This window comes from Notolepis coatsorum (assembly GCF_963971535.1).
Source record: "Notolepis coatsorum genome assembly, chromosome: 1".
NCBI lineage: Eukaryota > Metazoa > Chordata > Actinopteri > Aulopiformes > Paralepididae > Notolepis > Notolepis coatsorum.
The window spans coordinates 150,483,899-150,511,717 of record NC_140165.1 but is presented as its reverse complement, the minus strand read 5'-3'; the positions used below and the strand labels follow the sequence as shown (position 1 = coordinate 150,511,717).

The 27,819-nt window shown below is 44.2% G+C and overlaps 1 protein-coding gene across 1 annotated transcript in view; it reads left to right on the top strand.

Annotated features, from left to right (window-relative positions):
• mvb12bb (multivesicular body subunit 12Bb) overlaps positions 1-27,819 on the top strand; it is a 170,745-nt gene that overhangs the window by 44,031 nt on the left and 98,895 nt on the right. The window contains exons 3-7 of the mRNA XM_084307836.1: positions 4,772-4,867; positions 6,661-6,757; positions 8,248-8,377; positions 8,776-8,883; positions 24,052-24,116. Coding sequence (XP_084163962.1) covers positions 4,772-4,867; positions 6,661-6,757; positions 8,248-8,377; positions 8,776-8,883; positions 24,052-24,116 — 496 coding nt within the window. The remainder of the gene's footprint in view (positions 1-4,771; positions 4,868-6,660; positions 6,758-8,247; positions 8,378-8,775; positions 8,884-24,051; positions 24,117-27,819) is intronic.

Here is a 27,819-nt window from a genome sequence, read left to right as displayed (position 1 = left end):
ATCTGTGAAAAAAGCTCTGATTATCCCAAGACTGGTCAAATAAATTGCTTACCTCAGATCAGATGTTATCCAAAAAGATTATTCCAATTCCTGATCGCCATTCCAAATATCGATCGTGTTCATTGATTCAGCGTTGAGTGCTGGAAATACATAATCCACGCTGTTCTGATGGCCGGCGATCACTTGGTCTCTTCAGTTGGCTTGACGGAAAAGTTAAATGAGGAAACTGCCCCCCCCCCCCCCCCCCCCCCCCCTTCATCAGTCTAAAGTAATGGGGTGCAGTTACACAGGGAGAGACGATAGGGGGCGGTATCTTCCCAATTGAGCTCAGAGAGATTCTGCAGCACTAACCTGAGGCTCGATTGATGAAATATGAATTCAAATCGGCAATAAAAAAAAATACGACAAACAAACACTATATAGCGTTGGTGGTAGGGGTGCACCGATATGAAAATTGGCCACCGATACCGATACCGATTGTTCAACTAACACAATCGGCCGATACCGATACTTGTGGCTAAAAATAAGTATTTGTAATTTTTTTTAATATTTTTTTCTTTTTTTTTAATGAAACTACTGTATATTTGTATGTTTGTATTTGTAGGCCTCTTTACTTACTTAAAAAAAGGAAACATCAAGAAATATGTTTATGGTATCACTATCCCTCTCCCAGTATCGTCTGGCAACCTGCAGAGGGATACTATTTTCTCAACCAGAGCTTTCAACCAATGCAATGGAACCATTCTGGCGGCCTGCAACGGGATACTATTCTCTCAACCAGAGCTTTCAACCAATGCAATGGAACCATTTTGATTGACAGTCGATTCGGCCAATTACGCCACACCGCTAGCACCCACCTCCTGCTGTTCTTACCACCAATCGGCAAGCGTTTATTCATTTTCTACTTCGGGGCATGCCGCCATTGATCTGCTTGCGAGAATGCGAGTCAAACTCAGAACCACAACAAGCTAATACGTTAGCTGCCCGGCAGTGCCCGCCGACCAGCGTGCTCCACAGGATGGCCAAACGAGACACAATGATTTTACTGCAACAAATGTTATAATAAAACAAAGCCTTTCTATACATTTGTCTGGTTGAAAACTTTATTAACAGATTGCAGAATGGGTAGTTGGGTACGGAATGGAACCGAGCTATGAACGGCTTGCTTGCTATCTTCGTGTAAATACTATGCTGATGTAATTGAACGTGTAACTAACTATATAACGTTAATGCCACAAAACGAATGTTTGTGTCATTTTAACAGCAGATACTTTCTTAAATGCCATCCTCCCGACAGAGCGGTGTTGATGGGGAGCTCTGATGGGTTCGCTTGGTTGTGTTATTAGCATTGAACAGCTAACCGAAAGCTAGCGTTAACTAATGTTAAAGGTTTAGCCATAACGTTACGTTGGCTAAAGTTGGGGCTATTCATAATCCAGCAATAATGGCTGCAGACCTGCAAGCAAAGTACAGCAAGTTGGCAAAGGAGTATTCCAACGTAAATCACATTTTCACCAGTAACGTTAGTCTTCTGCCTCCCGGTAGCTCATGCTAGCTCATGTTAGCGTCGTCACTGAGCGACCACCTCGCGTACACAATTAATGACATGTTGCGGACAGCCATATCGGTGACAATGTTTAGCTTTTAGTGCCAAATGATAAGAGTCTGAAGCGGAGTCTCAAAAGAGAATGTTGAATATTTAGTAGTAACTTTGATCCAGTAGCTTGTGTGTGTGTGGGGGTAGTTGGGTACGGAATGAGCAACGGAATGGAACTGAGCTATGAACGGAGTAATGCCTTGCTGCTATGGGTAATAATAATATGCTGATGTTATTGTCCTTGTAACACTAACTATATAACGTTAATGCCACAAAACGAATGCCTTGTTAATCATAAGTAGTAACTTTGATGCAGTAGCTTGTGTGTGTGTGTGGGGGACGGCGGGCGTTGTGCAGGTAGGTCGCGAGTGCTTTTTTTTGTTTTTTGCCTTTTGACGCTACACAAATTGATGGTTATTTATCGGCGACTGCTATCGGCACATTTGAGCTTATCGGCCGATAGGCCGATAGCAGTCAACAAGGCACTTATCGGCCGATACCGATACCCGACCGATATATCGGTGCACCCCTAGTTGGTGGCATTCATAGGTCGGCATGAACTAACGACAAAACGCGTCGCTGGCATCCAAAGAGCTCTACATGCTCGGGCAACTGCAACGCAACTGCAACACAACATGGCTCTGCAACCGTCGCAGAGTGTGTTGCGTACCTATCACAAAAATCGAATGAGCGACAGCAACACAACCATTCTCTTACATCTTAGTAGTGTTGTCAAAAAAATAGATACATATCGATTCTGAATATTTAAAACGGTTTCAATACTCATTTCCCGAAATATCGATATTTAATTATTCATTAAAAAAAAAATTGTATAAGGAAGTTGCATTGTTCATTTCAATACCTGTAATAGTACAGTAGTCCACACACACACGTGCATTCAGTTGAGTCGTAATATGACTGTAATACAGACAGTTCAGTTTGTCAGGTACATGCAACAGTTTACATCTTTCTGCTTGAGAAAATACCATGTTCTGCAATAAAAATTATTGAAGTGAGATGAACAGTTATTTTTAAATGTGTGATCTAAAGATAAACAAAGGGTTTTAAAAGTGTTATATTTATCTTCTCTTATAGTACCAGAGAGAAGCTGAGGAGAATCAACCAGCAACAAAAGCAAAATGTATAATTTTAAGATTGAACCTTTTTCCCCGTGGTATCGAAAATGGTATTGAATATCGATACTTTTCAATCGTATCGAAGTTCGAAATTCCAGTATCGTGACAACACTACATCTTAGTATATAATTATAAGACAAAGAAGAGTCAGTGTCCCCAGAGATCTTTTACCTTGTGCCTTTGTATCCTTTTTTGTTGCAGCTCTGCCTCTCAGTGCTTCATATCAACACATTGGTGGTGTCGGCCTCTGCCTCACAATCCTTCACAGGAATATTCAGCTCTCCCTGAAGACTTTTTTCATACCAGTCTTTTAGATCATCGCTAGCGTGAGATTTCCGGAATTGGCAGTTGGATTTATCAGTCAGCTTCATATCAAATGTACATGTATTCATACCCTCATCATCAACATGACAGGCTCCTATTTCAAAGATTGATTTCAAGTCAAAGCTGTGACATCTCTTTTTGTCAGACGTGCACCACTCTGCAGTGAGTCCCGTCGAAGATGGAGGCAGACAACAGGCAGTGTTGAAAGAACTTGGGAAAGAGCCTCTGTGGTTCTGCATTTTGGCGTTTCAAATTCTAGCCGCGTCGCACCCCTGCTGCCGGCGCTGTGGCAGGATGATGCCTGAGGTGCCTCTGAGGAGTGCCGTGCCCTCGCTACTCCTCTGCTTGACTTTGGGTTTCACAAAGCTGGCCCTTTGTTTACGCTGACAGGATGCGCTGGCTGGCTGCTGACCTGGAAAAAGTGGCCAAGACGGGTTGTCTTGTAAGGAAAGGGGGGGAGGCCGGTGATGTATAGGGTCCTTCCGGGACCCTTCACCGTTGGAGATGACTGCGATCTCTCTCTCTCTCTCTCTCTCTCTCTCTATCTCTCTCTCTCTCGCTCTCTCTCTCTCACCCCACTACACTGTATATATCCCTCTTCCTCTCTCTAATCCCTCTCTCATCCCATCTAGTCAGTGGTGGTTTTGCATGCATCTCCCTATGCGCCCCCCCCCCACCCAATCCCTGAGGTCATTCATCATTATTGTCAGGGGGGTAATGTGTGTGTGGGTGGGTGCAGAGATCTATGACTTCTTCGTTTGAATGAACCTCATTAGATTGACTCCTCTTTGTAAAGGATCCCCTCAGAAAATAAATCTGGCAGTTATTTAGGTGATTCTCACATGAGAGTCAATGGAACATGACGTTTCAGCCAAGCATGTTTACTCGAAAACCCTGTCTCTGTATCTGTAGGCTATGTGTTCCTTTATTGTTCTTCACTACATACTGCATTTACATAGCAATGTTCTACAATACCTTGAGCTTGACTTGTTGTGGCCTCATGCTATCAATATGTTGTGGTTTATTGTAATGCAGACTTATTTGTAGCCATGAATGAACTCAGTATATCAGGACAAGCTGCCCAATTATTTGTATTTATGTTTATTCAGACAAACATATGAATTTGGTGTTAATGTCAGGCATTTGTTATTAAAAATAATTGTCTGCAATAATAGACTAAATCCACACATGACTAGTGAAATTAGACTGTTCAAGGTCCTTTGTGCACAATGTCCTTGGTTTATTATTATTTATAGTGTATTTAAATTCAACACAGAAACAAATAAACCCTCTTTAGGAAGGAGGACATCTGACAGCAGATGCTCAAGGGATGCTACAGTACAGTGGGTTTTTAAAGAGACTTAACCTATTCCGCATTTCCTCCAAATATAATCCCCACATTTCCACCGAAGCACAATGAAGTTTGGTTTTCCTTATTAAAGCAGATCTTTTGTCAGGGTGTCTTTAATCAGCCCGGTCCCCAGGGATGATATTTTTAGCCACCTTTTTGGGGGCTAAGGCTCCTTTACCCGCACGGAGCACTAATGAGATGGAGCGCCAGTGCAGGCAAGCGTTAATTAAGGCTAGTATGCAAGGGAAGGGGCCAAAACATGGCGCTCATGGCATACATACATTAACTTTATCCCACCTCATGCATGTTTTTCTCTCCTTGTGTGTCCCCCCCCCCCCCCCCCTTCTTTCTTTTTTCACGTAGGTTGCACAAACAACAGATGGCTCCGACGCCGACCTGTGGAAGGACGGCTTATTCAAATCCAAGGTCACTCGCTACCTCTGTTTCACCAGAGAGAATGTAAGTGTAAATGTAAACTCACAGAACTTTCCTAGGTTACCGTAGTCATTTGATACACCTTTTAGATGTACCAACTTCCACGGAATGTTGATAATGTTGCCATGGAAATGAACATTGTTTTTATATATATATATACGTCTAAATCTAAACGTATTGTCTGTTTGCCTTCATATAACTAAAAGCATTATGGCTCTGGGATCCCAGTATCATCATTGTTCTTGTGTTTGATTGTTACATATGGTTATTCATGAAGTAGCAATGAGCTGTGTTTTTATATTTATATTTTGTTATTGCATACTTGTATACTACACTCTGAGAAAGAAAAAGTAAAAAAACACATCTTAACTATTCCAATTTATTCAGTTAACCAGGTGTCTGTAGAAAATTAAGAAACCTACCAGTGATTCTTCAAAGATGATGCACACATTCACAATATTGAAGTTTTGAATAAGAAGAATCTGCTTTTATAAGAAATGAAATGACACATCAAAAGACCCGCTCAGTACAGCTGAAAATGGAACACCTATTTTGAATAGTAGTGAAGACTCCGTATTGAGCGCTCTTTAAATGTTCTGTACTTACAACTGGTTGGTTGGTATTTCCCTTCTAATCAATAGTATAGCAGCTCGTAAACTCCTACATAGGAACAGGATTGTTCCTTGATAATTGATTGTCTTTTTATCCCTTTTTCACCCTTTATGATGAGGTGTATGTATGGTGAAAGGAAGAAGTAAGTTCTGTTCACAGCATTTTTTACACTGCTTGCATGTCGCTACAGCGGTGTTGCGTGGTTGTCACCTGTGGCCTTCATTTACACCTCATCATAGTTAGCAGTTAGAGAATACTGTCAAATATATTTCATTATATATTTATGTCATTTGTTTTTGTACAGTATATTTCATGGTTTTGTACTTTGTTTGCATCAGCTTGAGGTCAGTCAAATCATCTCCTAAGTACCTATCCAGTACAAAGCAGGCTGCCTGGTGACTGAGATCTCTCTGGTTCTCAGTCTAGTATATACAAATAGCCTCCCCCTAGTTCCAGTGGATTGTCTTAAAATGTGTGTCTGCATTGTTTTAAAGACTTTGACACAAATAAAACATGACAGAGTCATCAACAAAGGCTATTCTGTCTGCCAATCATTGTAGCCCCTACTGTAATTGTCTATGACAAAAACAGATTCTGCAAAATTAGCCCCTGAATTATGTGTGGGGGGGGGGGGGTAAATATTTTGTGATTTATCATACTCTAGGTTGGAGGTACTGTAGATGGCCCCTTTGTCAGGTCCTGATGGGGAAAATCTATCTTGCAAAAGGAGAGAAAAAAAGGTTCCATGCATAGTAATAACATTCATCCATATTCCACCCTAAGTCAGAATAAAAACTATGAATAAAAAATGTCTCTAATGGTAATGACTGCTGGGCAACGGCAGCAGTGGGATCCAGCTTCTCGGACGCATCAAGTCATGGCTCGGTCGCCCCGACTCTCCACTGCAACTGTGTATTATTGCAATTTATTATGGCAAAAAATGAAAATATAATGTGCTAGGACTCGGAGGTTGGGAAGCTGAGAAGAGTCATGCTTGAAAATGTCAACTACACAGTCCCTGATTGTTTTTAACCCATCGTATTCTGATGGAACAGGCACATCGCCCTGCAGTTCCTCTCCAAGGATGGAGAGAATGATATAGTTCACAGATGCATTCTTATCTATAACAAAAAAAAAGAAAAAAAAAATATATGTATGTATATGTTGAATTCCACTTTGAAATGTCTGCTTCTATACGTTCTTAGAACCAGGAAGGCAACATTGTTGTGGACATGAAACTGCTTGACATGAAAGACGTGTTGCCAGAGGGGTTCACACCGGTCCAGGAAACAGTGGACACAAGTAAGTAAGCAGTTGCTACACACCACCATTTGTTTTGACTCTCAAACCAGCGTATGCCAAGGTCCTCTGGGGCAGCTTTGCTGGAGATAGTGAATGTTTTATGGGTGCAGGTTAGCTTAATTTATGGTAGTCTGTGTGAATAAAATAAACATTTAGCCTTGGAGGTACAAGAGAGGAGAATCATGAGTCATTGTTTATCTCAGCTGGAGCTGTGCTTTTCTTTATGAGCGGCTTATTTATTTATGTATTTATTTGGGGAGAGGACGAGTGGACGGGGGTTATCTAATATTAATGAAATGCATTCCCCAATGCTTTAGTGCTTTTTGAGTGCTATGTATTCCCCCCTCACTATCCAAGCCTTGCAAATGTAATAATATTTTGGTGTGGGGAGTGAGGACAGCTTGTTTATTATTTTTATTATCATCACATTTACACTGCATTTCCTACTGCTGCTGGGGAAATAAATGAGTGAGGCACAGATGCAATATAGAAGAGCATGGCGATTTCCTTTTCTTCTTTTTGCCAGAATGAAGAAAAGAGATTATGTTTTGTTTGGCTGTGGTGTAATTTAATGTTTTATTACTTCATGTGAATAACCATGTTTAATGTATACATTTGACAGTATGTATGGGATTCTATCTAGAATATCCAGTTGAAATCCCTGTTGTACACTATAGCTGATGGAGGGTTCACTTGCTTCTATCATCTTGCCTACTACAATGATGAATATGATAATAACACACGCTGTTTATTTTGTGGCTTCAGCCTAGACTGTCCAGCCTTCTTTTTCCTTTCAGCACATTAAGTCTCCCAGAGCCTGCTGTTAGTTTATCCTTTACCCTGATACTGGTAATAACTAAACAGCAAATATCAAGGACAGTGTCAGTGGAATTTGTGATTGTGCATTTCTCTTATATATATATATATATATATATATATATATATATATAAAATCATAGAGGGTGAAACTAACAGAGAAGATTGGATTGAGTTGCTCCTAAACATCCGGCTGTTGATCCCTATGCTGTGACTCTCTGTGTGTACCTGTGTCTGGCTTGTAGTTATACATACATCAAGTTAAGGTGCTGGGCTGAAGAAGTCACTGTAAGTCACTGTAAAAGATGGTAAAGCCTGCACACTTGGAGCTTCATTTATACACTGTTATTTACGGCCAATGTTTGGATCCAGTGTGAGTCTTCATTAGGCCGAAGAGGTACATGGTGTTTCCACCCCTATACTACTATACGGAAGTATACTTGATAGGGAGCCACTTGGCATAGGTACGGCACATAAATCGTTGACAAGGTGAAAAACACTTTTCTGGGCTCAATTAATAACATGATCTAAAACTGTGCCAGTTAAAATATACCACATGTAGACATAATAATCATCAAGCATACAAAAAACTATTCACTAAACAAATAGGTAGAAGACAAAAAAGTTAAATGAATAAGTCATCATGGATTTTTCCTTGGACCTATCTTCATCAGAGGAGCCTGCCATGAGGAAGAGGAGGCTGTGTGTGAAGCTCAGCCCTCACACAGCCGCCCAGACTGCTGTATATGACATCCAGATCATCGGCAAGTCCAAGAACTACCCTATTCACTACACCTGTATAGGGTGAGTTGTGGACCGTATGTATACAGTAGTAGTAGTACTAAGTATCTTAGAATAGGTTTACTGATTTGAGACCAGTTTAGCTAGTGAAGTTCTATGGTCATATGACCTGTTCATTAACCCTAGATCAGTACCCCTACTCTGAGATTCTTCATGCATACAGGCCTTGGACTGCGGCTAATATTTTCAGGATTTCTCAGACTATCTTGCTTGAATACCACCAACACAGTATTTTAGTTTAGATTGTCCACATGATATTTAATGGGCTGGATTACTACCCTGTACCCGGTGCTGTTTTAAACAGAGAATTGTACATGCACTCATCACTCGTATTTGTAGCATTATATATTTACAATTCCCATGGCATTGTTGGATATTGAAGTGTATCTATCTTTTCACAGTGAGTTAAACAGCATGGGTTTATGGTATCGCGTGGGAGATGTACGCCAGCCAGCGCCGTCTTCACAGAGAGGGACAACTACAGCCGCCAGTGAAACTCTACTCAACAGGTACTATGTGGGCTTGTTGTAACCCCTTGCCAGAGCATACCACAAACATTTCTAGAGGTTAAATTCTTATGTATTTGAAACACAATACACTCTTTTGTGCTGCTCTGATAGTACATATTGTATGACAATGTAGACACTGGCAATTGATCACTCTTCGGGCAATGTGCAGTAAAGGTTGTGGCTGGAGAGGTAGTGAGGGTGCAGTGGAGAGATGGGATAACTAGACAGGATCCCCTGAACAAGAACATGAGTTCAATGAGGGCTAAACTCCTGCTATTTGTGCTGTGTCCCAGGAGGCAGAGGCAGGTTGCTCTCTGACTGCGGTGACAGCAGTGTTGTACTGTGCAGACAAAGGGGAAGAGATGTAGCCTGGAGAGGAGGAGACAGCTGCGGAGGAATGGAGGAGAGCTGAGCTCCGCCATGCTGGAGTGTTCCCCCACCCCCCATCCCCCACCCTCTCAGCTGCTCAGTCTTCCTCCGCCCGAGGCCCGGTAGAGAAGGAGCAGGCCTTTGTACTGCGTCCAGAGCAAACAGCTCAATTATTTATTGCAACGAAGTGCTGGGGATTTCCAGAGCAAATTGTAAATAAACAACCGGGGCTGCTTCGCGGTGGCGGCACTGTGGAGAGGGAAGCTTGGCAGGGATACTGGCGGAGTTGCCAACGTGAAGTGCCGTGCCTTGCTACTGAGTGCCATGCTGAGTAAAAACCACTTTGCGACAGAGTGGCAGAGTGGGTGAATGCCAACAAGAGAATTCAGGAGTGAGCCACAGTTCCTTTGGACCAGCCAGTGGGATAAGAGAGCAGTAAAAGGGCCAGTTAGGAATGTGAAAAGTAGTAAAATTAGGATTTGACAGAGGAGAACCGAGAAGTATCGTGACACATCCATATTTTGGCTAGTCGATTAGATTAGATCATTCTTTATTGTCTGTTGGTATAGAAATCTGTTTTGGAACACACAAAAAGAAAAAACAAGACAACTATGTTACAGAATAGACAGACATACAGACAAGATATCAGAGAAACTGTGTAATTAACTGTTTCCTTCCCTCCCAACCAGTGTTATACATTTTTAAAAGTCCATGGTTATTTCATATTGCACAGCCCTTGTATATTGCACTGCCCCATTGTCATGGTTTTTGCCTTATTTCACCTTTCTGTGAGGGACAGCTGTCTATTTTTGCTGTATTTCACCTCTCTGTGAGGGATAGCTGTCAATCCCTGTTCCCTGTGGTTAATTGCCTCATGGGTCGGCAGGTGTGTGGGCTTGATTGCACCTGATGCAGTGCAGCTGTGCCTATGGCCATGTGGAGTCTATTTAAGTTTGGAGATCGCAGTGTCAATTGCTTTTTCATTTCCTGGTGTTGGCTGTCCTTTTGGTCACGCTCATTATATTGAAGTGTAGTCTGATCTCTGATTCAGAATTGAGCTTTATGGTAGTCATTCTTATTTTAGGCTACTCACGTGATTCTACACATAAACTCCCTTAGTGGAGGTTTATTGTTTTACTTTTTCCAATATAAACTCCTTTATTAGGAGGTGTCCTTGTGGCTTATTTACTTTTATACTATACCTCTTTATTGAGAGTAGTCCTGTTTTTTGGGACTTGATTTATTTTCTTAATTACTCACTTTGAGATTTCCACCTGTAAAGGGTTGTTTTCTGTTGTTTAATTTTTCCCCTCTCCTAAAATATCTGCGTAAGCAGTCTAGTGGTTGTCCGTTTCACGGATAACTTTAAGAACCCTGTTATCTGCTCATGACCCACACACACACACACACACAGCCCTCACAGAATGAAAAAGCCATGACTGGGTCAGCAGATAACACAGGTCTCGAACAAGCACTAGCTGCGCAGCGTCAAGGATTGCTTTCACATGAGGAAGCTATCGTACAATTACAACAACAACAAGCTCTCATGGTGCAACAGCATGCGGAGATGTATGAAGGATTGGGCAAGATGGATAGTTCCATGCGTGATTTGGCTGACCGCATAGCCAATGCACAATTACCTCCCCCTCACCAGAGCCCACCTAATGTCTCTCAAGCACTACTCACAGGCCCCCGGTCATTACCTTGTGAGGCTAAAGTCCAGCTCCCCTCACGCTTTAATGGGGAGTCAGGTAAATGCAGTGGTTTTCTGGCACAATGCCAAATAGTGTACAGAGCCCAGCCTTCTCGTTTTCAGTCTGAGGATTCACGTGTTGCCCTAATTCTATCCCTGTTGGAAGGACCTTCCCTCGATTGGGCTGTTCCACTCATACGGGCTCAGGCCCCAGTTTTAAACGACTCACAGGGACTCATGAATGAGATGGAGAACGTTTTTGATCATGAACTCTACGATAAAGAGGTCGCCATGAAGCTGACGCGCATGCGCCAGGGCGCCAGTGGTGTAGCTGAGTTTTCCATCGCTTTCAGGACACTGGCTGGGGCTACAGGCTGGCCTGAGGGACCACTCATCACTTTGTTCACCAACGCGTTATCTAATCAGGTTAAAGATGCTTTGGCGGTTGTGGGATCTCCAGACAATTTTGACACACTGGTCACTACCGCCATACGCGTTGATAACCGGATCAGAGACCGTGAGCGTGAGAGGCGGGGCAGACGTTTTCGTGTCCCGCTGGAGGAAGTTTCGTCCTTTCCTCCACAACCTTCAGTGGCCAGCTCGTCTGAACCTATGCAGGTGGACAGCACTTCTGTGCGTGACTCCAGGCAGACTGGTTCTCATGTGGACTGGTGCCGGGACTGCAGGAGAAAAGGTCACACGAGGGTGGAGTGTCCGAAACTGAAGGGAAACGGTCAGTCTCGCTAGTGGGCCGAGAGACACTAGTGACACATCACATCACCCCCTTTCGAACCTTTTTGCCTGTGGTTTTAGGCTGGAATAGGCAGTCTGTTAAGGTTGACGCCTTTTTAGACTCAGGGGCAGTGGACAGTTTCATCGATTCCAGATGGGCTGAGGATTCTAAAATACCTGTACATTCCCTCCATAAGCCCTGTAGTGTCACGGCGCTTGATGGACGGCCATTGGGTACAGGCAGTGTCACCAAAATAACCAATTATTTATCTATGCGGGTTGCTTATGGGAACCATTCTGAGCGCATTCGATTATTTTTGGTGGATTCCCCCACGTATCCCATTGTGCTGGGTCATTCTTGGCTTAGTAAACACAAGCCACAGATAAATTGGGGTGAGGAGAGCGACACTGTCATGCAGTGGGGCTCCCAATGCTGTCACCGTTGTTTCCAAATTCCTCCGTCACCCACGAGTTATGATCAGTTTAGTGAGAGCGGTTGTGATCCTGTTGAAGCAGTGGGCGGTCTTGGTTTCCAGAGCCCACTCTCTCAACCATTGCACTCCCAGCCATCTGTCGATCAGGATGGGAGTTTGGAATGGGATCCACAGTTTGATTGGGACTCCCTCGGTGAGGAGGTTCTGGCGGAGGACAGTTTAGACAGTTTAGAGGCTCTGTGTGAGGACTTCTCCTCGCTTACTTGTACAGCTGACCCCCTCATGGAGAGCACCAACATCATGAGCATGGAGTCACACCCGTTACCAGAGGGAGTTCCCACTGTCTATGCTGACCTCAGTGAGGTGTTTAGCAAACAAAGGGTCACCATCCTGCCACCGCACCGACCTTATGATTGTGCCATCGAATTGCAGCCGGGCTCTATTCCCCCTCGTGGTTCCTTGTACTCGTTGTCGGTCCCCGAAAGCGCAGCTATGAACACCTACATCAAGGAGGCTGTGGCTACCGGTTTTATTAGACCTTCCACTTCACCTGCGGGTGCTGGATTCTTTTTTGTGGGAAAAAAGGATGGAGGACTGATACCCTGCATCGACTACAGAGGTCTGAACAGCATTACAGTAAAAAAACGGTATCCCCTTCCCCTGATGAACTCGGCGTTCGAACGCCTCCAGGGGGCATCCATTTTTACCAAACTTGATCTCCGCAATGCCTACAATCTGGTGCACATACGCCAAGGGGATGATTGGAAGACTGCGTTCAACACTCAGAATGGTCACTACGAATACCTGGTGATGCCATTTGGTCTTACTAATGCCCCTTCAGTTTTTCAGGCGTTAATCAATGACGTGCTCAGGGAGATGTTGGAAAAGTTTGTTTTCGTCTACTTAGATGACATTCTGATATTCTCCAAGTCCATTTCTGACCATGTCAAACATGTCAGGCAGGTCTTGAGGTGCCTTTTGGATGCACGGTTGTTTGTGAAGGCTGAGAAGTGTGCCTTCCATGTTCGCTCTGTGTCCTTTCTGGGATTCATTGTATCTGAGGGGAACATCCAAATGGACCCCAAGAAGGTGTCAGCAGTGACAGACTGGCCTACACCTGTCTCGGTCAAGCAGGTGCAACGATTCCTAGGATTTGCAAACTTCTACCGTCGTTTTATTCATAATTTCAGTTCAGTGGTAGCACCTATCACTGCACTCACCAGGAAGACAGCACCTTCCCATTTCCAGTGGACTCCCAAGGCTGAGGCAGCGTTCATTGAGCTTAGGAGAAGGTTCAGTTCTGAGCCTATCCTCATTACTCCTAACCCATCCCTGCCATGTATTGTTGAGGTGGATGCTTCTGAGCTTGGAGTCGGAGCTATTCTGCCTCAACGCTCATCGTCCGACGGTAAGGTACACCCATGTGCGTACTATTCACGTGGGCTCTCGCCGGCTGAAAGAAACTATGATGTTGGGGACAGAGAGCTGTTGGCAGTCAAGTTGGCATTGGAGGAGTGGCGCCATTGGCTAGAGGGAGCTGAACACCCATTCACAGTCTGGACAGACCATACAAATTTGGAATATATCCAGGGTGCTCAAAGGAGAAACTCGCGACAGGCTCGCTGGTCACTGTTTTTCTCTCGGTTTAATTTCCTCCTGACGTACCGTCCCGGGTCTAAAAATATCAAGCCGGATGCTCTCTCCCGGTTATATGATGGATCAGAAGAGGACCGTCCTCCTGAGCCCATTGTTCCTGCAGGACAGATCCTAGCTCCTGTGACATGGAGCATTGACTCTGCTGTGCGGAGGGCACAACGTTTGGAACCAGATCCGGGTGGGGTGCCCCCGGGTCGGTTATTTGTACCAAACAGCATTCGTTCTCGGGTGTTGAAGTGGGGCCACTCCTCTCGGCTGACAGGACATCCCGGAGTGCACAGAACTCGTGACTTCTTGGCCAGAAGGTTCTGGTGGCCCTTGGCCAGAAGGTTCTGGTGGCCTGGTATGATGAAGGACATTCGGGAATTTGTGGCAGCCTGCCCCGTTTGTGCACAGAACAAAGTTTCTCAACAGTCACCACCAGGGCTGCTTCACCCTTTGCCCATTCCTAGTCGTCCATGGAGCCACATCGCCATGGATTTTGTGACTGGTCTGCCTCCTTCTGATGGTCACAGCGGCATCATGGTGGTGGTGGATAGGTTCTCCAAAGCAGCTCACTTCATTCCGCTGGTCAAGCTGCCATCTGCTCAGGAGTCCGCTCAACTGGTGGTTGACCATGTCTTCCGAATTCATGGCATCTGCCAGGACGTGGTGTTGGACCGTGGACCCCAGTTTACTGCTCGGTTTTGGAAGGCATTCTGTGCTATACTGGGTGCGACGGTTAGCCTGTCATCAGGGTTCCACCCGGAGAGCAATGGGCAAACAGAGCGCACCAACCAGTCTATGGAGAGTACGCTTCGCTGCTTGGCCTCCTCCAATCCGACCACTTGAAGTCACCAACTGGCATGGGCAGAATATGCACATAATTTATTGTGCAATGCATCCACTGGTCTCTCCCCATTTGAGGTTCAGTTTGGGTATCAGCCTCCACTGTTTCCTGAACAGGAGAGGGACGTGGGGGTGCCATCTGCCGAGGCGTTTATCCGTCGGTCTCGGGCAACATGGAAGAGGGTGCGTTCGGCTCTTGTGCGTGCTGCGGCCCGGCACAAGCGGTCGGCGGATGTACACCGTCGCCCTGCGCCTTCCTACCGTGTGGGCCAACAGGTGTGGCTTTCCACACGCGACCCTCCATTACGGGTGGAGTCGCGCAAACTCGCTCCCCGTTTTGTTGGCCCTTTCACTATTGTTCACAAGATAAACCCAGTCACGATGCGTCTTCGGTTACCCTCTTCGATGAGGGTACACCGTACATTTCACGTATCCCGCCTTAAGCCGGTTCGGAGGAGCAGGTTGGTTCCTGCAGAGAGACCTCCACCTCCCCCTCGATTCGTTGATGGCCAACCTGTGTATACTGTACGGCGTATCCTGTCCAGTAGGCGGGTTGGTAGGGGTATACAGTACCTGGTGGACTGGCAGGGTTATGGGCCAGAGGAGCGCACGTGGGTTCCGGCCAGGGACATCTTGGACCCTGAGCTTGTTCGGGAGTTTCGGAGAGACTTGATGCAGTGCAGCTGTGCCTATGGCCATGTGGAGTCTATTTAAGTTTGGAGATCGCAGTGTCAACTGCTTTTTCATTTCCTAGTGTTGGCTGTCCTTTTGGTCACGCTCATTATATTGAAGTGTTGTCTGATCTCTGATTCAGAATTGAGCTTTATGGTAGTCATTCTTATTTTAGGCTACTCACGTGATTCTACACATAAACTCCCTTAGTGGAGGTTTATTGTTTTACTTTTTACAATATAAACTCCTTTATTAGGAGGTGTCCTTGTGGCTTATTTACTTTTATACTATACCTCAGTCCTGTTTTTTGGGACTTGTTTTAGTTTCTTAATTACTCACTTTGAGATTTCCACATGTAAAGGGTTGTTTTCTGTTGTTTAATTTTTCCCCTCTCCTAAAATGTCTGCATAAGCAGTCTAGTGGTTGTCCGTTTCACGGATAACTTTAAGAACCCTGTTATCTGCTCATGACCCACACACACACACACAGCCCTCACACCCATGTAAGTTGTGACCACATTTCTGCCCTATTCTTAAATAGGCTTATATTGAATGTGGCACAAGTTTTTTCAAACTTTTCAGTTTCCACTTGGGGAATCTGAAGCGCCTATTTAAAGGTATCAGCTTGTATACATGTGAGGGATCTTCTATGATCTTATGGGCCATTCGCAACATATTTGTAGTGTAACTATTGTTATACCAGATGATGATGCAGTACAGTATAACACTCTGGTATAACAGTAAAACACTGGTAGAACAGTAAAACACTCTGGTAGAGCAGTAAAACACTCTTGTAGAACAGTAAAACATGCTGAGGATGCTGCAGCTGGCACCATAGGACCTGAGCCTACATAGAAAGTACATAGGATGTTGCACTTGAGTGCAAACAGAATTGGCATGTGCGTTACAGCTCAGAGTATGGTCGACATGGACATGGAGTCCACCTGTTCGGCTATGATCCGCCACAGACCTGGGATCAAAGATGACTTCTTGTGTTTTTGAAACATTGAGGACAAGTGAGTTGCTATCACACACCACTGCACCAGCCGTTTACACTGTCCAGGTACGGTGGAGTATCACTGTCTCAATAAGGCCAGTAGTACTGTGTCATCTGAGAACCTGATAATGTAATGGTTGCTTGTTGAGCTGATACAGTCATATGTTTATAGGATGAATAACAGCAGGGAGCTCACACAGCCCTGTGGTGCTCCACAGTTTGAGATCACGGGAGAGGAGAGAGTGCTATTGATCGTAACCAGCTGGGCTCTGTCTGTTGCTGAGGAAGGAGTGGTACCAGTGAATGAGGTGTGGGTTTATGTCCAATTTTAGCATTTTGGCAAACAGGAGAGGTAGTTGGATTGTGTTGAAGGCAGATGAGAAGTCCATAAACAACGCTCGTGCATCTGTTTTTCGGAGTTCCAGGTGTTTGACGATGAGAGGGTAGCAATGGCGTCCTCGATGCTGAATCCGTTTCTATAAGGAAACTGGAACGGGTCCAGTGTCCTCTCTACTGATTGGAAGTAGATTGTGCACCACAATAGTAGATAGTTAGTAATCTTCGATGGGTTGAAATGATGGTGAGAGCTTAGGCCTTATACCCCCTTGCAACTGTTACCGGTAATCCTCAGTTCTTTTGAAGCCTCTTTCAAGCTGGTGAGTCGTTGGGGTTGGAATAAATTGCACCTCGAAGCAACTCACACCCCCTCCTCCTGATGCCTGCTGAGATCACAGGCTCCTGTTTTTGTATTAACATTAAAATTCATGTCGCAGTGTGAGAGTCTTCTTCTCTGTATATTTCCATTCATAATGCACAGACACATAAAGGACAAGACTGTAGGCAGAAGAGGCATGGGCCAATTTAAGACAACGGCAGTTACCTTTTGCTATTTATCTTCGGAAACTGGAATTATTTCTTTGTACAACCATGTAGTGTTTGTCTGCATTGTCTAGAATCACAGTTTGAGATTTCAACAACATTTATTGTCATTGATTGACTTATTATATTTTTTTTATCCAGCAGTATCAAGATTTTATTAGTAGTATTTTATTTGACAGTATGCAGCAGAGAATGACGGGAACATTAGGAGAGAGAAGGCATATGACATGCAACAAAGGTCATGAGCTGGTTTCGAACCCATGGCATTGTGAGTGCATGGCTCCTTAGTCCACTGATCTACCAGGACGGCAGAATCCAGTGTTGGCATATCTGTTGCATCACTCGGCCACACTTTCATATTCAGCGTGTAGAAATTCCCTGCTGCATGCCTCCGTGGGGCTATCTATAACGACTTTATGGCCTTTGGAGAATGCCACCTCTTAAATTTAAGTGCCCTTTACAGTCAGTGGAAAATATGTTTTAGATACAGTCAATAATGTGTAGATTTTTAATGACCCTTGTAATTTTTTAATCTGCGGTGATCCCTCTCCAGCGGTACGTTGCCTCAGGCAGCGAGAGCTTCTCAGAGTTGTATACTGATGTAAACCACAGAGCCTCAGTTTTCAGCAGTATGACACTGCTGTACAGCTATTTGGATGTTACATTGTTAGTGGTTTATTTACTATATTGTGGTTTGACCCAAACTAAAAGGTATTACTCTGCATTATCCTCCTTGCACCAAATAGCCAGGCCATATAAGGCCATATAGCCACTTTCTGATTTTATAATGTGGAAAATCCTGTACCATCCGGTCTGCCTTTTAAAATGTCCACTATAGAACCAACCCACCCCTCCTCCACCCCCCTCCTCCTCCTGGCCAACGCTGCCATTTGTTCTGCTGATAAAACTGTCATTGCTGAGGCGGATATCTGACCTCTACAGTGACTGCTAGCATAAACTAGCCTTGTCATAATATTGCACGATCTTTTCCCTCCCTCAAAATCAAGGTTTTTGACATTTCTCTTATAATAATAGCCTATTGTACCCAGTCCCAGACATTGATTAAATCAAGCGGCCCAGTGATAAAACATGTTTAGGCCAAACATATTTCCCACTTCATGTCTGTCTTTTTAAAAAAAAATCCATTTTCCAAATGTAGCAGCCTGAAAATATTGTCTATTATTCAGAACTGCTGACTTGTGTTTTATATCCCCTTTGTACACAAAGACATCATTGATATTCCCACGAGCAATGATATGAGTTTCTCTTCCTTCTATCGGCTGGAGTATGGACCATACACAGTATCGCTGGACCATATTCAACATCCTTCCCTGTGTGACTAGTAGGCGGGACCAGCAGGGGGCGGTGTCTGGCAGAGAGTGTCGGAGAGAGATGGAACGTGATATATGGGAGCGGAAGACGGAAAGAGATCCTCTTCGGCAGTGAACTTGAACACGAACAGTCGCAACGGACGGGGGCTCGGGAGAGCCCTGTTTCAGAAGTTATGTTGGAGGGCCCCGTGGGATAGCGACGGGTGATAGGAAGTACTTGCTAGTGGACGCGATATCCTAGAAGTACCAGCGATAGTGTGTGAGCAAACAGTGCAGAGCCAAGCACTAACAATCGGGTTATAGTAGTTACTGTGTGCGGTATAAGTAACGTGCGGCTAACAACATATCAAAGTCCTTAACAATCGGGTTATAGTAGTTACTGTGTGCGGTATAGAGTGCGAGCCCCGAGACGCACGTGGGCCTACAACCGGTCTGCTCCGGCTGCCTTCAATCAGTCTGCTCCGGCTGCCTGCAATCAGTCTGCCCCGGTTACCTGCGACCAGATCTGCACCCGGCTGCCTGCAGCCTACGGGAGTTCGTCCCGTCCAGCAGGGGTCGTCATCACTCAGCACACGCTCTCAGCCGGCGCTGCCTCTCTGCCCCAGCTCCGCCTGCTAGCATCCTCACCGAGAGCGTTCAACGCCATCTTGCTTTCCGGACAACAGTGGCGTGGCGAGGCGGCCATTTCGGATGAGTACAAATGGGCATTGATGCTCCCGAGCTATTATACAGTATACAGTGTGGTGCAGCCTGCGGGCGAAATTAACGTTGCTACTACCGTTCCATAGGGGTACCCCAAACAATACATGCCAGCATTAAGATAGGACTTTTACTGGTATTTTGTGGGCCCACCCTTTTGCTTTCTGTTTATTTCTTTTGAGTGTGATACCGTGTTGGTGTAATAATATTTTCCCATTCAGTGAACCCTTCTATTCCTCCTCTATGTCCTCCCTTCTTTCCCCATATTACGGAGTACTAGAGCAGTATATGTAAACCCTTAGGGAAGGTATTGATACTGTGTCTAGCCCAGATGTGGGCAGCACTTAGTCTGGGTACAGCGAGAGCACTTGGTGCCTAGGGCGTAATTACATAATTACCAGACTGTAACTATTGTGTAACGAGAACAATGGTGCAATAATAATCAGACTGAATGGGAGCACGGTGTGTGTGTCTTTTATTGAGCCTAATCTTAACCCTTTTGATGCGGGTAACATATATATTATCAACCCCTTCCTATTTAACCTTCCCTTTCCCACTGTAAGGTTTCTGGTGTTAATGAGGGAGGGTACTGCTTGCGGGGGGAACCAAGTTATTTACCATCCAGTCACTAGGTGTGGGGGGGTGCTAAGGGGACAATTGGGGAGAGTGAGGGCGTGTTGGGGAGTACTGCTGACTGCCCTGGAAGAGAGAGGAAGACCAGAGTACCGGACTAGGTTTGTAAATCCTGGGCCCCATACACTCCCACTGCCAGCCTCCAGTTGACGCTCCGGACCCCAAAGACGGAGGTGCAGCTGGCCAGAGTTCTACCGTGTCTCGCTCCCTAGTGACCGTGCACCACAGTTCCCACGAAGCAGGGATAATCCACCCTGCTACACAAAGAACATTATTCACAAAACTCTGTGGAGCCAGACAGTCATCAGCGTCAGGGTTGACGTGCATATTGATACGTTTTGCATTGCCTTGTCTTCAGCCATGCAACACTCATGTACAGTGATGCTGTATCCATCTCCATTGCTCACTGGTTAACCAGCCGCTCTCACTGCAACACTCGACTCCTGAGAGAAAGAGACACTGTCACTGTCAATGTACTAGGACAGATCTCCCATCTGAAATGGAACGGTACAGCCGTAATTCTAGTGCACTCGTATTCACTGTTTTGTAGTATTTTGAAAAGTTGGGGGAAAGTATCTCAAATCAAGCGGAGAGAGGGATCGCAGAACGACGCCACAAACGATAGAATCATCAGCGAGGATCTGGTGGGGCTCGGTCGGCTCAAAGAATTGCTGGTGAATTGAGAGAGATATTCTTTTCAACACCTGACACCGAGTGTAGAGGAGGATAATGACGCGTGAGGAAGCAGCTCCCACAAAGCAGGCCTGTCTGCACGTGGAGGAAGGTGTGGAGATGTTGTCACAGGGAAAGGCTGGATGTGTGTCAAAACAAGAGCTCCCGACTCCCCTCCATCGCGGCTCAGGCTCCTCGGTGATATTATTGTCGTCCTCATCTTGCCTCTCTGCAGACTACCACTTGTCTGTCCACACTGTGTCTCACAGAGGTTAACGTTGTTTCCTTATCCTACATGGTACAATATCAGAAAGCATGCAATACATAAAAACTCTTTAGACGTGTAATTGATGACATCAAGTAATCCTTTGTGCCTCCGCTGTGTGTAGGTGTGTTAATATGATTTAAACTCACCCAGATTCCATGGGACCGTAAGACTCTTGATCTGAGTTGTAATTGTGTAAATCTTTTAGGCCATGTTCCCAGTTTTGCAGTAATTTGATGAGGAACTACACTGTAATTAAATATTCAAATTAGGAATATGTGTCAATATGGCCTCTCCTTGCCTGAAATTATGATTAATTGTTGTCAAAACTCCAGTGGCCGACATAATAAGAGACCAGCCACTGCTGTTGATTAGCAATGCACTTGCCATGTTTTTGTTTTAAGAATTAGCCCTCTAATTGATTTGCCATATGCTACCCTCACCAGTGCACCTGAAATTGTATTTAGAAATCTCAGAATTTGGATTAAGACAGTTTTCTGTTTTAACAGATGGGTATGGAAATGGTAATGCTTTATTAAATGCCCACTCTGGGGTTTCAGAAAACAAATGTATGTGATATTTTATGTAAATACTGTCCTTGTTTTATTCCTTTCAGATTGTTCATTCATTTGGATTCATTCTTATTTAGAGGGGAAATTATTGTACAAAACACTCATCTGTAAAGTTAATAGGAGTTGAACATTTTCTTTCAGACTCTTGTTAATTGTGTTAGAATGGGTTTGGTAATTTACTGTAGTAATTATTTTATTGTATTTATTTTTAACAGGCTATTTTAATGAATGAATGTCTCATTCTGTTCATTCTAATTGAGCTACATTTAGCAAATTTCAAAGGATATGTGCATTGTTCTCAAACTGAAATATATATAAGACTAAACTATCTCCCTTGACTATCAGTGTTTATGAAATGTCTCATTGCTTTGAAATATATGTACCTTCTTTCTCAGCTGTGGAATCAGCTTCAACCTTTTGCAAGGTACAAAAAAAGTATTCAATGAATGTGGCAATCGGTTCCACAAGATTGATGCCAACCTTTTAAAAATGCACCATTGGCCTGGATTAACATGGCCAAATGCTGATGTAAATGAGGAGGAGAAAAATCGACCCCATCACGGCAAATAAATCTGAGTTGCAGACTTCAGCTCATAAATACCATAACCTGTCAGGAGTCTTGTTTTATGGCTCTTGATGGAAATTATTGCATTTATTTATCACATCAAAAGAGATAAGTCTGTGGAAGCCACAACTCATGCATAGTAGCATCGCCCTCAGAATATGCAAATCCACCATTAGTCTTAAATTTTAAGAATTTATATTTAAACTCCCCTCGCTAAGCTAAGATTGATTGGGTTATCCATAAACAGACCAAACAATGTCCATGGATGCATAAAACACACGTTATTATTTATACTCTCCAACTTGCTCAAACTTGCTCAAAGAAATTAATCTTCCATTTGGCACTATTTCTTCTTCAATTGACCACATGACTGCCATGTGAATATGGTCAATGGTCCTTTTGGTGTCTTCTTTCAGCCACAAGCTGCTGTGTTTGTGTTGCAACTTGAGTCCACATGCCCCCCTCCCCCTTTCAAAATCATTATGCATTCCCATTGTAATTATATTGTCAGCTACTATCCTTTGCATTATCATTGTTGGGTGATGTGTTCCATAATGTCATTCCGTTGCTAATTTTTACCTTCAAAAGCATGTCACATTATGCAGCTCTTGTGAAGCCTGAGCAATTTCTAGTGCTTGCTGTGGATTTATCGATCAGGGGTAGGTGAGTCACAGGGTGTAATTCATGATAGCTTGATTGATGAGGATTGCAATCGTATATGGTTTGTTAACTCCAAGTGCCCATGAAGAGCCTTGCACTCAGCAATACAAGGCCATGGAGGTAAACACAGACTTCCCTTGAATTATCAGCTTGGTTCCACTAGTTCATGAATTATCAGTTCCACCAGTTCATGTATAATCAGTTCCACCAGTTCCTTGTATAATCAGTTCCACCAGTTCCTTGAATAATCAGTTCCCCCAGTTCCTTGAATTATGTGTTCCAAATGTCAGTTCCTCCAGAATATCTACATTATAGACAAAGGGTGAGGAACAATATAGATACTATTCTGATGTATGCTTTCCACTAATAATTATTTTTCAAAGAACAAGGCTCTTAATGAAAGATCATCTAATGATCCACTTCTAGGAAGTGGAAACAATTGGCAACTTGACTGTTGGCATTAAAACATACATAGTAAGATTATGGTATTGTGTGGCCCAAGCATCATGATTATTGCATCTTAGGCTCTCTGGTTACTCCCACCTGACACCATCCTCAGGACCCTCAGCAGCTCACTGGTTACTCCCACCTGACACCATCCTCAGGACCCTCAGGAGGTCACTGGTTACTCCCACCTGACACCGTCCTCAAGACCCTCAGCAGCTCACTGGTTACTCCCACCTGACACCATCCTCAGGACCCTCAGCAGCTCACTGGTTACTCCCACCTGACACCGTCCTCAAGACCCTCAGGAGCTCACTGGTTACTCCCACCTGACACCGTCCTCAGGACCCTCAGGAGCTCACTGGTTACTCCCACCTGACACCATCCTCAAGACCCTCAGGAGCTCACTGGTTACTCCCACCTGACACCGTCCTCAGGACCCTCAGGAGCTCACTGGTTACTCCCACCTGACACCATCCTCAAGACCCTCAGGAGCTCACTGGTTACTCCCACCTGACACCGTCCTCAAGACCCTCAGGAGCTCACTGGTTACTCCCACCTGACACCGTACTCAGGACCCTCAGGAGCTCTCTGGTTACTCCCACCTGACACCATCCTCAGGACCCTCATGAGCTCACTGGTTACTCCCACCTGACACCATCCTCAGGACCCTCAGCAGCTCACTGGTTACTCCCACCTGACACCATCCTCAGGACCCTCAGGAGCTCACTGGTTACTCCCACCTGACACCATCCTCAGGACCCTCAGGAGCTCTCTGGTTACTCCCACCTGACACCATCCTCAAGACCCTCAGGAGCTCACTGGTTACTCCCACCTGACACCGTCCTCAGGACCTTCAGCAGCTCACTTACATTTCACATCTCTCCAGATCTCGTCTATTTGGTTCCATTATGACAAGAGTGAAAGGGGTCCCAATGGGTGACGGGGCGAATTGCCAAGTTCCTTGATGTGGAATCCAGGCCCTTGCCTTATTTCGTAATGCCATTGAACTCTTAACAATTCTGTCAAATTTCATAGAAGTGTTGCTTTGTTTATGCCCACCAACAGCTACAGGAGAAGCACCAGTAGGCCTGGCTATGAGCACCAGAACAGCGGCATCTACACCGTATCAGGTAAGCTGTGTTTTAAATTGTATGAACTCAACAACCATCCTCTGCTTAAAGACAGCAATACTTCGTTTAACAGATGCTTACAACCACATTAGTTTATTATTGATCTCTTACTTGAAGCTGACTATTTGCCTCAACCTATGTACTCTGTTCTTAAAACAGACACAATCTCTGGTAACTTTATTTATCCAAGAATCCAGTGTTTTCTACATTGTTCTGAATACCTTTCATAAACTATTTAATCTCCACCTGCGTGTGTGTGTGTGTGTGTGTGTGTAGAGACTAGAGCTCCTCTGATACTTGATCTACAAATGTGGCGTCTATCTTTCATCTCTGATGGGTACAGAGATGTGCTTATCTGAAAGAGTGAGCGGAGCTTCCCAGAGGAGCCCAGCATTACACTCAAGAGAACATTTACCAGCTGTCGAAGATGATTCATCATATGTCATACTCGCATATTCACTGTACACTGCTGTGTGAATTCCCTTTTTGGAGTAGAAATTCTACTAGTAGAAATTATAATAAGATACTCTTATAAATACACCTAATTCGATTGGAACCAAGAGCTTAGCTTCTGGCTCATGCAGTCAAAGCTGGCTCAGACAGTGTAGTCTTTGGAGGATTGTGCGTGTGTATATGTGCATGCGCGTGTGTGTGTGTGCGCGCGCGTGAGTGCGAGTGCGTGCATGTTTGTGTGTGCGCGCGTGTGTGTGTGTGCGCACTCCAGATGAGGCGTGTGTGGAGCAGGCAGGTTTTATCCAGCTGGAGAGAGACCCCATGTGGTGAGGAATCCTCCTGCTGAGGCACAGCCCAAGCTATATACAGCTCTCCCAGTTATCCATGTTTCACTCTTACCTCTTCATTCTGGTATCCAGGCAACTACTAACTACTATGCTTATCAATGTCAATGAAGGCTTTATCAATGTCATAAAGCCATTCGCTATTAGAGAACATAATTAACTGTTACCCATAACATCTTTTCAATTACGTGAAAGTTTGATTATTTTGCGGTAAACTCAAAGCGTAGGTGATTATTTTGCGGTAAACTCAAAACGTAAATTGGCTCGCCCCAGTTGGTTTATATGAAACTACTCACTATGCTGAGTAAAGTTTTTAACTCGTTGTCGATTCCAAGTCGATTAATACATCACCGTGTTGCTATCACAAGCGCATTGTAAGTTATGGTGGAAACGGACACCCCTGAAGGAGTAGGCATTAACACACGGCCCAACGGTTTGTGGCATTCAGCGTGCGCTGTCTCCGTGGGGACTGGGGTTTGAGTGACAGGGAGGAACATGCAGATACAGTGCTCTGCCAGCGATCATCATTTATCACCAAAGGGTGTCCTCTGGAGCCGAGTGCCCGCTGCCTCCAACCCTTTTATCTCTCTTTTAATCACTCTGTGGGTCTTTTAAAGAAAAGAGGATATTACCTTTACTAGAGTTCTCCCCTTAAAAGGTTGTAGCCTTTTCTTCTCAGACTTTGTTCTTGTCAAACAGCCGCACATTGTGAACGTGAGAGGGACTAAACCTCCCTTTGTTAACAATGTGATGACCTGTGTGGACTGAGTGTGAGGTCGCTGTAGACAGCCTATTTGTGTTAATTGTGAGTCAGTGTGTGTGCACGTGCACACGTGTACCCCGGTATATACGTGTGTGTGTGTGTGTGTGTGTGTGTGTGTGTGTGTGTGTGTGTGTGTGTGTGTGTGTGTGTGTGTGTGTGTGTGTGTGTGTGTGTGTGTGTGTGTGTGTGTGTGTGTGTGTGTGTGTGTGTGTGTGTGTGTGTGTGTGTGTGTGTGTGTGTGTGTGTGTGTGTGTATGTGTGTGTGTGTGTTGACAGCTGGCCAGGTTCGGGGTTGGTCTAAAACCATGTGGGCTCTGTCAGGGTTGTACAGGCGCTTCTTTAGGATTGATGAATTGCCTGCTTTCTTGATTAAACCCTCCGTCACTTCCCAATAAAACAAAAACCCCAACACAAAAAAAAAAATAAAGCAAGTCGAGGGGAGGAGAGGTAACATGCCTGCGAGATCTGTCATCCGCATTCACATTATGTACAGATGTGATGTGCAGGCGCTTTGACATTTATTACCAGAATATTAAAAACAAATTCAAATTTTTTTCCCGCAGCCCTCTCTCACTTGACAGTGCAGGCTCATTTTAAAAAAGTTATGACGTTTTCACAACAGCATCAACCTTTTTTCTTTTTTCTTTCTTTTTTATCTCACCAGTGTTGCTTTGATCCATGCCAAGTTTCTTTCTGCAATTATTACCCATAATATTGACGGAGGTGCAGGTTATTCCTTTATGCAATTACAGATTAAACTTGAATTTCCTGAAATATGCTCAGAAAGGTGTCATTTGTATAATAACTCATTTAAAATGGGGGAAATTGTCCGTTTGAAGCCATCACACAACATCACATGTCTATTTCACAGTTGCAGTTCCGTTTACCTTTACATTGCAAGTGCATCGCAATAAAAAAATTCAATGTGTGACATATTATTGGCATTCTGTTGCGCCGCAGTCTTACCCCATCATACCTGGGGAACAACATATAGTATTCAGCAGTTATCCTGCTGATAAAAAGATAAATCTAATAAGAAGTAATACATTTACATATCTATTGCATTAATCAAAAATAAATCCTGACATTGGGGCCTGATCTAACATAATATGGAGAGCAATTATTTCCCTATCCATTAAAAGAACTTCAATTAACAGACGGGAGACAGTTCATTCTTCAGAGAGAAGGAGGAGGAGGGAAAGAGAGAGAGAGGGAAAGAGAGAGAGAGGGGGAAAGAGAGAGAGAAAAGGCAGACTGAAAATGAACTTGGGTTTGCAAAATATCGTGGCAGGATGACAATGATTTTTTTTTATTTTCAGGAAACGATATTAGAATTCTTATTAAACTATGTGCATCTGCTTTTAATTTGCAGCAAATAATTGGAAAATGCAACGGAGCTTTCCAATTAAAGCACCACTTTATGCTGTTTAATAATACCCTCATAATATTATAGCTTATGAAATGACAGGTGAGTTGGTGTATGAATAAAACATAAAGCCCCATAATAAGAGACAGGGGGAGAAAAAAGAGGGGAAAAAACCGAGACAGTTGTTGGGGGGCTTTTAAATGCTCGACATAATTTGCATATATTAATCTCCTCTTTTCAGCCTTATCAAGCATTCCACTGTATTTGAAGTTAAAATAGTCGTGACAGGCAGGGGAACGCTTCGTTTTTCCAAGGATTTATTACTTGTATAATTCTGGATCTTTAATAAGCCAATATGACTGATCCTCTGAGTTCTGTGGAATTTGGTTAATTGTTCCAGATGGCGCTCGCTGATTATGCAAAATTACTTTCTTTCTCCCCCCCACCACCACCGCACCCCCCAACTACACCATTTTTTGATTGACTAACACAGAGAAAAAAGATTATTTTTGGCCTCGCACTTTCATTAAGAGGTTTCTCATCAGGTTTCAAACAAAAGTTCCATCTTATCGCCTTGTGTAGTTTCTGGGCTTGGCTGAACAGAGGGAGGAGATCAGGCAGCTCTTATCTCCAGCAGTGATGGATCTCAACTGCTTCTGCAGCACTGGGGGCCATATTTTAGAATAACACAATTCTTTAGGCTGAGGGATTAAAAAACACTACCTCTGGATAGTGTCACTAAAGTTATTATTATTACCGGGTGGCAGTCTCTCTCTC